General features: G+C 46.6%; 1 protein-coding gene across 6 annotated transcripts in view; it reads right to left on the bottom strand.

Annotated features, from left to right (window-relative positions):
• Nucleotides 1-13,135, bottom strand: part of LOC137513307 (small conductance calcium-activated potassium channel protein 2-like) — a 204,040-nt gene that overhangs the window by 19,398 nt on the left and 171,507 nt on the right. For all 6 annotated transcript variants that reach the window (XM_068234121.1, XM_068234124.1, XM_068234123.1 and 3 more), the window contains one exon: nucleotides 11,661-11,730. In XM_068234121.1, coding sequence (XP_068090222.1) covers nucleotides 11,661-11,730 — 70 coding nt within the window. The remainder of the gene's footprint in view (nucleotides 1-11,660; nucleotides 11,731-13,135) is intronic.

The following is a 13,135-nucleotide window of genomic DNA, read 5'->3' as shown; positions in this document are numbered from 1 at the left end:
TAACCTACGGTCTACGCGTAATCAATTACGCGTAATACCGTAACCTTACATGTAACGCTTACGGTGCATTTGTAGTGAATTACGATGCGTAATTACGCTAATGCGTAATTTCGGCCCAGCACTGACTCGGGGATGTCACCTCTCAACCAAGGTCAACGAACACGGGGGCCCCACAAGGCTGCGTCCTGTCGCCAATCCTGTTTTCCCTCTACACAAACAACTGCAGATCCAGGGATAACTCTGTCAAGGTCATCAAATTTGCAGATGACACCACCATCGTTGGTCTAGTAACAAACAACGATGAGCAGGCCTACCGCCAGGAGGTTGACAGAGTTTCCCAGTGGTGCAGGGAGAACAGGCTGGTCCTCAACTCATCCAAAACCGTAGAGCGGATTGTGGATTTCAGGAAGCATGCCCTCTCCCCCCCCCCCACCGATCTTTATCAACGGCACCGAGGTCGAAAGAGTAACCAGCGTTCGCCTTCTGGGCACCACCATCTCCAAAGACCTGAGCTGGAAGGCAAACACAGCCGCGACCCAGAAGAAAGCCCAGCAGAGGCTCTTCTTCCTCCGCCAATTGAAGAAGTTCGGCATGGCACCAGAGCTACTGACGTGTTTTTACACAGCCACCATCGAGTCCGTCCTCTGCTCCTCCATCCTAGTCTGGTACGCTGGCTCCTCCACTAGGGACAGATACAAACTTCAGAGGGTCATAAGATCAGCAGAGAGAATCATCGGCAGACCTCTCCCTTCGCTTGCCCACCTCCACAACGCCAGACTACGCTCAAGAGCACTGAGTATTGCCGGCGACCCCTCTCACCCGGGCCAGCGGTTCTTCTGCAGACTCCCGTTAGGCCGTAAGTTTCGGTCCATCGCCACCAAAACCTCAAGGCACAGGAACTCTTTCTTTCCCTCATCTGTCACCCTCCTGAACTCCCTGTAGGTCATTCCATCCCCTCCACCACTGCATTCTGAACTGCACCTTGCCGCCCTTTTATTTTGCTTTTTGCTTTTGTTGCTTGTATCATGCTCTGTTTTTTGTTCTTTGTTTTTTGTATTGATGCCCTTCTGCATTTTATGACCTGTTATCTATACTCTGTTATCTATACTTTTTATCTCTACTCTGTTAATTTGCTTGTGCCAAACCCAATTCCGAGCATGACCTTGTCATGCCTGGCAAATAAACTGATTCTGATTCTGATCTGCGCCATTACTGTGCACTATTTGCCTGACTGTCTCTTCCCCACTGATCTGAGGTCTGAAGTATGCCGCAGAGCAGCACACCAAGGAGCGAGGGAGGAGGAGCCACACTTTGTGGAGGCAGGACAGGACCAGGACAAGTGGCATGCGGGCAATAAAGTGGCAGGCAAATCTGGTGTGTACCACCTGGCCAACAGCAAAGTACCACCGGTGGTACGCGTACCACAGGTTGAAAAGCCTTGATCTAGATCTCATCCTTGGGCACCTGGAACAATGTTTATAAAAATAATGACCATGAGAGTGAGATCTGGAATGCTAAGTTTTCCTGCATTACCACCTACTGTTTTTGGTGCACTGGGGCCCATAGCTCCTTAGCCACTTCACTGCTCTCTGGGCAGAAACAAAAGCAAATAGAGAAGACTACTTGCAATAAAAATACATAGCAGTTCTTTAACAGGTAAGATCTGATGTTACGGGGTCTAGTCTCTTGAGGCAGTGCTTTCCATCCCTAAAGAGCAGAATAGTGCCTGTGGTGCTAATGTATTACGACATATAAGTCAGCATGGTTTCAGAGACTGTAATAATGGAAATGACATGGCACTTACATGCAGCAATAAGGAACAAAGGCTATGTGGTACTGTGGGTGTGAGGATTTCTTTTAGAAGCCAGTAGATACATAGCAGAGAATGATCCAACTTTTCTGCTACGGGTTTAAATACCCTCAATGCTTCTGAAGTCTTGAAAAAACTCAGAATTTTTTATTTACAGTTCCAGAGTCATCTTGGAGATTTGCAAGACACATAATAGACAGTGAGTGCCAATTCAGATTCAGGATGCTTGAGACATGCTGGCACATGCTGTTTCACAGGTGACAAAGGGTATTGTGTGGGAGACACATGTGGCAGATGTCAGGTATGCTGCCAATAAGACAATTGTACCAGTCTGATGACCATACAACAGGATTATCCTTTAGCTTCCTTTAACCAAACTTATCACTTGACTTCAGGTGGGAGAGCTTGAACACAACTGGATACACCCTTTTAATATTTGGTATCAACTCTTTGGTATATTGCCATGCATGGATTAGGAAGATTTACTCCATTAAATGAGGACAACCCTAGACAAGCTGTTTGTGGGATGTGGTGAAGGAGTAGGGCATAAGTAAATCATTAGGGGAGCATAGGGGATTCATTAGGATGTATTAGTGTACAAGATCAAAAGCGTTGACCGAATGTATGTCATCAAGTAATCTAAAGGCAAAGTGTAATGATCTGCTCAGCTGCCTGTGCAGGCAGGCAGCTTTTTGACCACTGTTCAGGTCTGCATTCTGCAGGTCTCTTTAAGAGAGACCTTTTGTCTGTTCTGCAGCTTGCTGCAGAGGAATTTGCATATGTTTATCATGCAAATTGCCTAGCCACATCCATTGTGGGCTTGCTCTATAAGTACTATGTGTTTCCCACAATGCTTCGCTGGTCATTCCTTCAGGGTTTATAGTAAACACTCCTAGAGAGTGTCAGCCATGCTACTTCTTGTTGAAGTTATCTTAGAGTAATTCCTGGAAAACTGCACTAGGCAGGTTTCCTTAGTGCAGTTAGGATTGCTTATCTGTTTGTTTGTTCTGTTGCTATTGTCCTGTCCCAGCGGTGGTCGACAGGAAATGGTTCTGATCTCTGTTCTTGGAGTATAGCTGGTGCAGCGGTTGCTACCAGCTATCTCTTCAGATCTGTCTCCTTGGATCGCGCTAGCCACTTTCCGCTAGTGCTGTGGATCCTTCTGTTCTGCTACTCTGTACCTGGATCGCGCTAGTCACTTTCGCTAGTGCTGTGGATCCTTCTGTTCTGCTACTCTGTACCTGGATCGCGCTAGTCACTTTCGCTAGTGCTGTGGATCCTTCTGTTCTGCTACTCTGTACCTGGATCACGCTAGTCACTTCCGCTAGTGCTGTGGATCCTTCTGTTCTGCTACTCTGTACCTGGATCGCGCTAGTCACTTTCGCTAGTGCTGTGGATCCTTCTGTTCTGCTACTCTGTACCTGGATCGCGCTAGTCACTTTCGCTAGTGCTGTGGATCCTTCTGTTCTGCTACTCTGTACCTGGATCACGCTAGTCACTTCCGCTAGTGCTGTGGATCCTTCTGTTCTGCTACTTTGTACCTGGATCGCGCTAGTCACTTTCGCTAGTGCTGTGGATCCTTCTGTTCTGCTACTCTGTACCTGGATCGTGCTAGTCACTTTCGCTAGTGCTGTGGAGCCTTCTGTTCTGCTACTCTGTACCTGGATCACGCTAGTCACTTTCGCTAGTGCTGTGGATCCTTCTGTTCTGCTACTCTGTCTGCCTGGATCGCACTCGCCTAGCGCTAGTGCTGTGGATCCTTCTGTTCTGTCTTCCTGAATCGCGCTGGACACTTTCGCTAGTGCTGTGGATCCTATCTCTCGCTTGTCCCTGTTTTCGTGTGTCTGTCTTGTCTGCTACGAACGCTTGCTGGAGGCTCGGTGAGGTGGCCGTTGAGCAAGCGATCGCGTCCTCTGTTTTGTGTTTGTCTGTCTTTGGTTAGTTAGGCGTGCTCGTCTCTGTTGTGCGTAACACGCGGAGACCGCGCACGAACGTGTGCACTGTTGCGAATGAGTGCGGTGTTCGCGTTCAGCTAGCGTTTGTTTTTTTCCTTATCGTTCTCTTTGTATTATTTGCTGTGCCTTTGCTAACCTCGTATTCTGTTCTGATCTGCCTTGTGTCATGTCTGGCGATCGCACCTCTCGCGATCGCGTTCCTATTTCATATCTGCTGTTGTGTGTGCACTGTCGCAGGGTGGCGACTAGGTTGGCGCACACACATACAACCTGTCCCTTTGCTCGCTCTCATTCGCAATCGCCTCTCTTGCGATTGCGTTCTGCGCTTCATACAATTCCTGTCTGGCATTTGTGGAGGTACAGAGGATTGGTTCCTCTGCACTCCCCAGCGCCATCTGCCGACAGGAATTTCCCTCTACGGGTGCGTAGCACCTTTTGCTGGGTGCCTACAATTATACGCTTGTGGAGGATTTCCGCCGTATCAGCGCACGCGTTGTGCGCTGATCACGGAGAAAGTTCCACAATCGTTACACAAAGCATATTAGTATGATTATTAGACTGAACATGATCATTATGATTAAATCTACTGGTAATCAGTACTACAAATTGAGTAATGTATGGGCACATTTAGGCCAATTTGGAGAAAACAATTCATTTTAGTATGTTTTTGGAATGAAGGAGGACACCAGAGTGCCGGTAAGAAACATGGATAGGTGTGATGATTTGCTCAGCTGCCTGTGCAGGCAGCCAGCCTTTTGACCATTGTGTAGGTTTGCATGTTGCAGGACTCTGGAAAGAACAGCTTCTGTCAGTTTTGCAGCTTGTGCTTGCAGAGGAATTTGCATACGTTGTCATGCAAATTGCCTGGCCACATTCATTGGAGGCGTGTACTATAAGTACTATGTCTTTCCCACAATGCTTCGCTGTTCATAAGGATTTCGTCCTATGTAACACTCCTGGTGGGGTGTCAGCCTTGCTCTCTGTTTGAACATCAGCTTAGAGTAATTCCTAAATCTGCGCTAGGCAGATTTCCCTAGTGCTGTTAGGATTGTATTATCTGTATTGCCTGTTCTGTCTTGTCTTGCCTGTTTGCCATTGTCCTGTCCCTATGGTGGTTGACAGGAAATGGTTCTGATCTCTGTTCTTGGAGTATAGCTGGTGCAGCGGTTGCTACCAGCTATCTCTTCTGTTCTGTCTCCTGGGATCGCACTAGCTACTTTTTGCTAGCGCCGGGGATCCTTCTGTTCTGTCTCCTGGGATTGCGCTAGCTACTTTTCGCTAGCGCTGGGGATCCTTCTGTTCTGTCTTCTGGGATTGCGCTGGCCACTTTTCGCTGGCGCTGGGGATCCTTCTGTTCTGCTACTCTGTACTTGGATCGCGCTAGCCACTTTTCGCTAGTGCTGTGGATCCTATCTCTCGCTTGTCCCTGTTTTCGTGTGTCTGTCTGCTACGCTTGCTGGAGGCTCGGTGAGGTAACCGTTAAGCAAGCGCTCGCGTCCTCTGTTTCATGTTTGTCTGTTAATGGTTAGTTAGGCGTGCTTGTCTCTATTGTGCTTATCACGTGGAGACCGCGCATAACCGCGTGCACTGTTGCGAATGAGTGCGGTGTTCGCGGTTAGCTAGCATTTGTTATTTTCCGTATCTCCTCATTGTATTATTTGCTGTGCCTTTGCTAACCTCGTATTCTGTTCTGATCTGCCTTGTGTCTTGTCTGGTGATCGCACCTCTCGCGATCGCGTTCCTATTTCATATCTGCTGTTGTGTGTGTGCGGTTGCGGGGTGGCGACTGGATTGGCACACACACATACAACCTGTCCCTTTGCTCATTCTCATTCGCAATTGCCTCTCTTGCGATTGCGTTCTGCGTTTTGTACAATTCCTGTCTGGCATTTGTGGAGGTACAGAGGATTGGTTCCTCTGCACTCCCCAGCGCCATCTGCCGACAGGAATTTTCCCTCTACGGGTGCGTAGCACCTTTTGCTGGGTTCCTGCAAATTATACACTTGTGGAGGATTTCCGCCGTGTCAGCGCACGCGTTGTGCGCTGATCACGGGGAAAGTTCCACAATCGTTACAGTATGAACAGCCCAACCCAAAACCCCAGTGTGGATGGAAATTCCGATTTGTACGATTTTGTCGAGTTTGGGTCCTGTGTCTTTAAGAGCTTTAAAAGGCTTAATTCAGAGACCAAGGCGGAATTTCTTTCTGAATGTGTGAGGTTTTGTCTGAATCCCACCTTTCAGATTTCTGATCCGTCCACGTCGGCTCTTCTGTTTGCCTATGTGCTCTTAAAAGACGATTTGTTCACCTGGGCATATAATCTGTTAAAAATCAATTCTTGGAATGGTAATCTGTATCAGTTGCTTGCAGAGATATTCTCTCACTGGTTTAAACTGCCTGGCTTACCACCTGCTCTGATTGAGTGTGTAGCTGCTGATAAGTCAGCTGATCTTTCCTTTCCATGCAAAACTTTTCAGTATGACAATCAGTTCAATGTGTCTGTTGCCACTTCAGGTTTTAAACAGCAGACATGCAAAGTGGCGAAAAAGAGAAAAACTAAAAGACGCAAGCATCGGAATAAAACACTTCCTATTGATGTTTGTAATGATGTTGTTCCGTCTCCGGCTTTTTTGCCCCAATCCAAAGCTTATGTGGATCCTGCTATAGGTAGGATCGCACACTACATTAAAGCAGTTAAAAAATCTGTTCTTTTTCCTGAACTCCACCCCTATGGAGATTATCTGGATACTGGCCTGTTTGAACCCCCATTTGCTTCCTGGGATGTTGGGGCCTTGCTGGAGGAATTCGATTTTGATTGGAAAGCCTTTTGCGATTTTTACATCGGAAAAAGCGAAGATGTCTTGAATGCTTGTCTTGACTCTATGTACCTTCTGATTGATTCCGATGAATGTGACAAGGATGATGTGGATCTGGTGATCTATGTATGGCAAACGATTTTGGATGAGTTGCACACACACCAACCAATTGATTCCAATAAAGAGACATCGTGGTCGGATGATTGTTCCTGCCTTTCTGGGGTAAAGCATGTAAGTCTTGACTTTGTGCAATCTGAAATAAATGAGTGTGCCGCTGTGGTTGATTCCTGTGCGAATCCTGAAGGATTCGCTCCTGACAGTGTGCAGTTTGAATCTGTGCGATCTGATGCCTGTTTCTCGGATGTTCCTGCAGATTGTGATCGTCATGAGTCTGCCGGTTTCCTCAAGGATGTGTGGGATCCTTTGTCATTTAGAAACAGATCTTTGAGATCTTCCGTCTGTGACCCTGCTATGGGGAAAAGTTCTCGACTATGCAGCGTCAAAAGTAAATTTAATATGCCTAATAAAGTTTGTCCTGTTGATGTCACTATTTCTTCTGCAAATGAGTCTCTGTCTCACCCTGTTCACACCTGTAAGGGCCCGTTGCCTGGGGACAGTTGCTCCAACGTTTCGGTCCTAGATGCCTGGCAGTCTGCTCCGCAGATCGCGGAGGTTTGCGCTATAGAAGCGTCAGTTTCACAACCTAAAGTGAATTTTGATTCGCAGGTTTTGCGTTCTGATTCCTCGGATTCGACATTGTTAGCCGAATCTAAGAGTGAGACAGCGCTTCGGTTTTGCGAATCTGATGCTGAACCCTCTTTGCCTTATTCAGAGACGCTTTCTCTGAACCTGCCCTGTACCATGAATAACAATATGATGTCCAATCACACTGACATTTGTGAGTCCCTTTCTTGCTCTGAGGGAAGTTTTGACTCTCCACCCTGTACTCTGGATGAGTCAACATTGCCTTGTACAATATCTCCTGCCCTGCCCCTAGAGGCTCGTCTAGGTATTGCTGCTATTTTTACTTGTTTTTCTGCAGTTTTGGAGTTTAAGGCTAGTTTGACTGCCACACAGAATTCTGGGTACAGTGAGAATGAAGTTAGGGAGTCAGTGTGTGTTCCAGTAAATATACCTGTACATTCCCCTCATGATGATGAGATCCAGTCTCAGGTTATGGTGGAACCATTCCTGGGACATCTGCCCTGTCCACAAAATAAAGTTCCAGTTTTGCCCTGTAACATGGATAGTTCAGAATCCTTCCTAGAAAACTTGAAAAATGATGTTCCTGAGGTCTTGTTTGATGTTCTGGAGGTCTCCGAGTTCCTCCCAAAGGGTGCAGAACTTGTAGGAGATGTCTCCTGTCCCCCAAGTCTTTCTGAGGTGTTGCCCTCTTCCGTAGGCATTGCTGCCTTGCTGGCTACCTTTTCAGCTCTGGTGGAGCTTCAGTCATGTGTAGTCAATGATGATATTACAGTCACAGAAATTTCCGAATTTGAATCCGAGTCTTCTTTTGAAAGTCCAGTGCTTGAGACCATTGCTCGTGATGATTCTCTGCCCAGTTCTGGTTTTGGTTTCCTCGTGCCGGACTCTGAGGTTGGCAGTTCCCCGACATGTCCTGAGGTTTCTCCTGTGCTGGTGTACCCCAGTGTGCTCTGTGACCCAGAAAGCCCAAGTGTGCCTCGGTTACCAGCGTACTCAGATGCTTCCTCGGTGGAGACATGCTCTGATTTAGCCTGCCTGCTTGCATGCCCAGAAGTGGTCCCTGAAAGTCTTGATCTTGATGGGTGTCCTCGTAATTCTGAATCCAGAATTGTCATTGGTTCCATGGGGGTTCTTGGTAATTCTCCATGTGAGCCTCGTGATTGTTCTGCCCTCTTGGGATCTCTGTGGAGCTTCAAAAGGTTCTGGGAGATTCCGGGAGAAATTTTGCTTGGTCCCCTGGATAAGATCAACGGTGGCTTTTGTGTTGTAAGGGACACTTCGAACAGGTATTGTGGCAGGTTTGGCATTTTCGGACGCTCCTTGGAAGGTGGTGGGTATTGTCTGGAGGGTGTCGATGGCTTCTTCTCTGGCGTTCACAGTCCTGATGGGTGTTATACTGAGACTGGTGGTACTGATAGGCATGTTTCGGTGGCTTCTGTTTCCGATGAGGTCGGTTTCGGGTGGACCGACTCTGGAATTGGACCTTGTCGGGCTGTCCTGACCTTCATGAGTCTTCAATTTGAGTCTGTTGCTAATAGCAGTTTTGAGGGTCGTCTGGAATTCGACCCTGGAGGGGGGGGGGGGGGGTACTGTGATGATTTGCTCAGCTGCCTGTGCAGGCAGCCAGCCTTTTGACCATTGTGTAGGTTTGCATGCTGCAGGACTCTGGAAAGAACAGCTTCTGTCAGTTTTGCAGCTTGTGCTTGCAGAGGAATTTGCATACGTTGTCATGCAAATTGCCTGGCCACATTCATTGGAGGCGTGTACTATAAGTACTATGTCTTTCCCACAATGCTTCGCTGTTCATAAGGATTTCGTCCTATGTAACACTCCTGGTGGGGTGTCAGCCTTGCTCTCTGTTTGAACATCAGCTTAGAGTAATTCCTAAATCTGCGCTAGGCAGATTTCCCTAGAGCTGTTAGGATTGTATTATCTGTATTGCCTGTTCTGTCTTGTCTTGCCTGTTTGCCATTGTCCTGTCCCTATGGTGGTTGACAGGAAATGGTTCTGATCTCTGTTCTTGGAGTATAGCTGGTGCAGCGGTTGCTACCAGCTATCTCTTCTGTTCTGTCTCCTGGGATCGCACTAGCTACTTTTTGCTAGCGCCGGGGATCCTTCTGTTCTGTCTCCTGGGATTGCGCTAGCTACTTTTCGCTAGTGCTGGGGATCTTTCTGTTCTGTCTTCTGGGATTGCGCTGGCCACTTTTCGCTGGCGCTGGGGATCCTTCTGTTCTGCTACTCTGTACTTGGATCGCGCTAGCCACTTTTCGCTAGTGCTGTGGATCCTATCTCTCGCTTGTCCCTGTTTTCGTGTGTCTGTCTGCTACGCTTGCTGGAGGCTCGGTGAGGTAACCGTTAAGCAAGCGCTCGCGTCCTCTGTTTCATGTTTGTCTGTTAATGGTTAGTTAGGCGTGCTTGTCTCTATTGTGCTTATCACGTGGAGACCGCGCATAACCGCGTGCACTGTTGCGAATGAGTGCGGTGTTCGCGGTTAGCTAGCATTTGTTATTTTCCGTATCTCCTCATTGTATTATTTGCTGTGCCTTTGCTAACCTCGTATTCTGTTCTGATCTGCCTTGTGTCTTGTCTGGTGATCGCACCTCTCGCGATCGCGTTCCTATTTCATATCTGCTGTTGTGTGTGTGCGGTTGCGGGGTGGCGACTGGATTGGCACACACACATACAACCTGTCCCTTTGCTCATTCTCATTCGCAATTGCCTCTCTTGCGATTGCGTTCTGCGTTTTGTACAATTCCTGTCTGGCATTTGTGGAGGTACAGAGGATTGGTTCCTCTGCACTCCCCAGCGCCATCTGCCGACAGGAATTTTCCCTCTACGGGTGCGTAGCACCTTTTGCTGGGTTCCTGCAAATTATACGCTTGTGGAGGATTTCCGCCGTGTCAGCGCACGCGTTGTGCGCTGATCACGGGGAAAGTTCCACAATCGTTACAATAGGACAGCCAAACTGCATGCAGGTACGTTCTTGGTCTAGATTTGAACTGGGGACCCTAATACTGTAAGGCAAGAGTGCCATCCACCAGGGGCATAACAATAGCCACGGTCCCGGGGCCTTTGGGGGCCCTGTCCTCCTCCTACCGCCTAGCAGACCATTTGCACAGCAAAACTATGTGTTCTAATTTACCTGATCCCACCTGGTGTCTCCACTTTGTCCAGCTCTGTCCTGTTCCTGATCATGTGACATCCAGAGCCGTGCATCCACCGGGATCATTTTCCCAAAGCACAGGCATTCCTAAGTAATGCTCAATTCATTGTCTTGTTCAAATAATATTTGGGAGTGCCCTATATTCTCAGTAGATTCTATGTTTTTATTGAATTTGATTGAATCTAATATCTTCTATTAAAAATGTCTAATAGCGTTTGGTTACTTTACAGAACCCTGTCAATAGATTACAATAGGCTATCCAGATTAATATAGTGACAATGAGCCTCCCCTCCTGTAGACCAGCCAGATGTAATCTGTAAAGGATCCCATACACCTCTTTATCTGCCACCAGATAGATCCCTCTCTGATTAAATCTGATCAGACAGGGATCTACTGCCTACCCACACACTGCAGACAGATTTCCAATAGATTTCAGCATGTATGGAAATCATCCTACTGCTGCTGCCTCCTCCTCCAAGTGTATGTGTCCAGCCCCTCCCCCCCCCCCGGCTTGTGGTGAGCGATGCATATTTACCTGTCCTCACCTGTGAGCATCTGTACCACGTGACACTGCTCCATGTAGTGATGTCAGCATGACAGGTGAGCATGCCCCGGGGTACTCATACTTTTGAGGGGAGATTAGCTGGTTGTCTGTGGGGACATCGAACAGCTACCTTCGTGCACTGGATTGATCCTCTGCGACTGTGATTTTCCAGCATGCCTGAGCCAAGTGGCTGCATAGTGTAATGGTTAAGGGTTCTGCCTCTGACACAGGAGACCTGTGTTCGAATCTCGCCTCTTCCTGTTCAGTAAGTCAGCATCTATTCAATAAGGATCCTTGGGCAAGACTCTGTAACACTACTACTGCCTATAGAGCGCATCCAGTGGCTGCAGCTGTGGTGCTTTGAGTCTGCCAGGAGAAAAGCGTGATATAAATATTATTTGTCCTGATTGATCCTTTCGACCGAAAACCGAACAAAATGGCCGTTCAGGTGGCTATGTTGCGCCATCAATAGCTGCCAGATTCAATCATTATTTATGACTTAATCAGCCGGATATGAATGCCGAAAATCAAATAATAAATGATCACCCTTATTTAAATATTGAGTGATAACAATCCTGTTCATACTAGGACACAACAGAAAAAATCAACCTACAATTCAGTCAGGCTTTTAAATTTACTATGGAAATAATGGTTGCTAATCAGCTCACCTTTGCTAAATCCACCAGTGTGTTGGCCTGATCATTGAGCTTCCTCTGTTCCATTTTCACACTGCGTAGCCTGCAAGTGACAGAACAATTAGTTTCACAATGGCAGACCAGAATTTTAAACAGCCAGTCACATGACACATGCAAAGCAACTGATGTTTGTTGTTCCTCACAAAAAAAAAAGAAAAAAAAATCAAAGCTAAAAAATAACCCCATCCCTTGCAGCACACCAGCATGGCCTAAACACAGGACTGTTAAGTGCTGTCAGAGTTAAGAATCTTTATGCATTAGATCATGCAAAGTTAATTGAAAATGAGCAAGCAAAAATATCATCTGCATAGCATATCTAAGGGCCTTTTTAAGAAAAGGCCTGTACATCGTTGCACATCTTGTAATGGGTTAGAGTTTTAAAGTTTGTTAAACATCTTTGCATGCGTCAGTATGAATTACCCTTGGTATCGTCATTGCCTCCAAAAGAGAGCTTTCATGGGAAACTGGAGCAGCCACCGCAACCACCTTTGAAAATGAGTATGCTGCTAGCTATTATGAAGCAGAGTCTTTGAAGACCATGCCACCTGACAGAAATCACAATAATAAGCAAAGGTACCTGCAAGTACTCTGTCTTCTGGCTTAGAGAACTGTGGAGCTCACAATCTGAGTTGGTATAATGTGCATATATTGCCTTTCTTTCGCAGATTTAAACACATCCTGCCCTTTTCCATCTCCCAGATATCTCTTTTCACCTTTCACTGTATTGAGCAGTTTGATTGGACAACAGTGAAGCAAAAGAAGAGGCAGAGCCAAGCGTGACTTTCCAGAGGTGTCTGACATTTTCATGTTAGGTTGGCCCAGGTTTCAGGGTACTGTGAGACAAAACTATGCATAGACACCTCAAATATCTTCACTACATACTTAAAGGTTTTTTTTATTAGATTTGATTTGCATCTTTTAGTTTGTAGCAATTAAGTAAAAGCTATAAAGCACGTGAGGCCACATAGCTAAGATGTCTTGGCTTTCTATATCTATGCAACAGAAAGGCAATGGACCTCTGTTAAATACACCAACTGAGCAACAGTTGTAACGGGGACTAGGAAAAAAGTATAAGCTGCAATGGATTATAAATAAATGTTATTTCTTCTTGAAATCAAGCAACTGTTAAAGCTCATCTCTAGTAGGCCGAGGAAAGGTTAGATCTCCTGCTAACTATGGGGGGAGATTAAACCTCGCTTATCAGTGACCTGCTAATGAGAAATTTGATGGTTTAAGAGATAGGTAGACTAAAGCCCCATACACAAGCTTAACAGCGGTCTTTTATGCAGCACAATTGTCAAACAGCTTTTGTTGTGAAACAAGTTGAACAACCAAAACAAAGTTGCTTGCTATTGTTCACACAACTGGTAAGACTAATAAGAAGTCAATCCAACAGTTGGATTGACATCTTATCAGTTGTGTGAACAATAGCAAGCAACTTATTTTTG

This window comes from Hyperolius riggenbachi, chromosome 1 (genome assembly GCF_040937935.1).
Source record: "Hyperolius riggenbachi isolate aHypRig1 chromosome 1, aHypRig1.pri, whole genome shotgun sequence".
NCBI lineage: Eukaryota > Metazoa > Chordata > Amphibia > Anura > Hyperoliidae > Hyperolius > Hyperolius riggenbachi.
The sequence above is the reverse complement of the archived record's forward strand: the minus strand, read 5'-3'. Positions and strand labels throughout refer to the sequence as shown.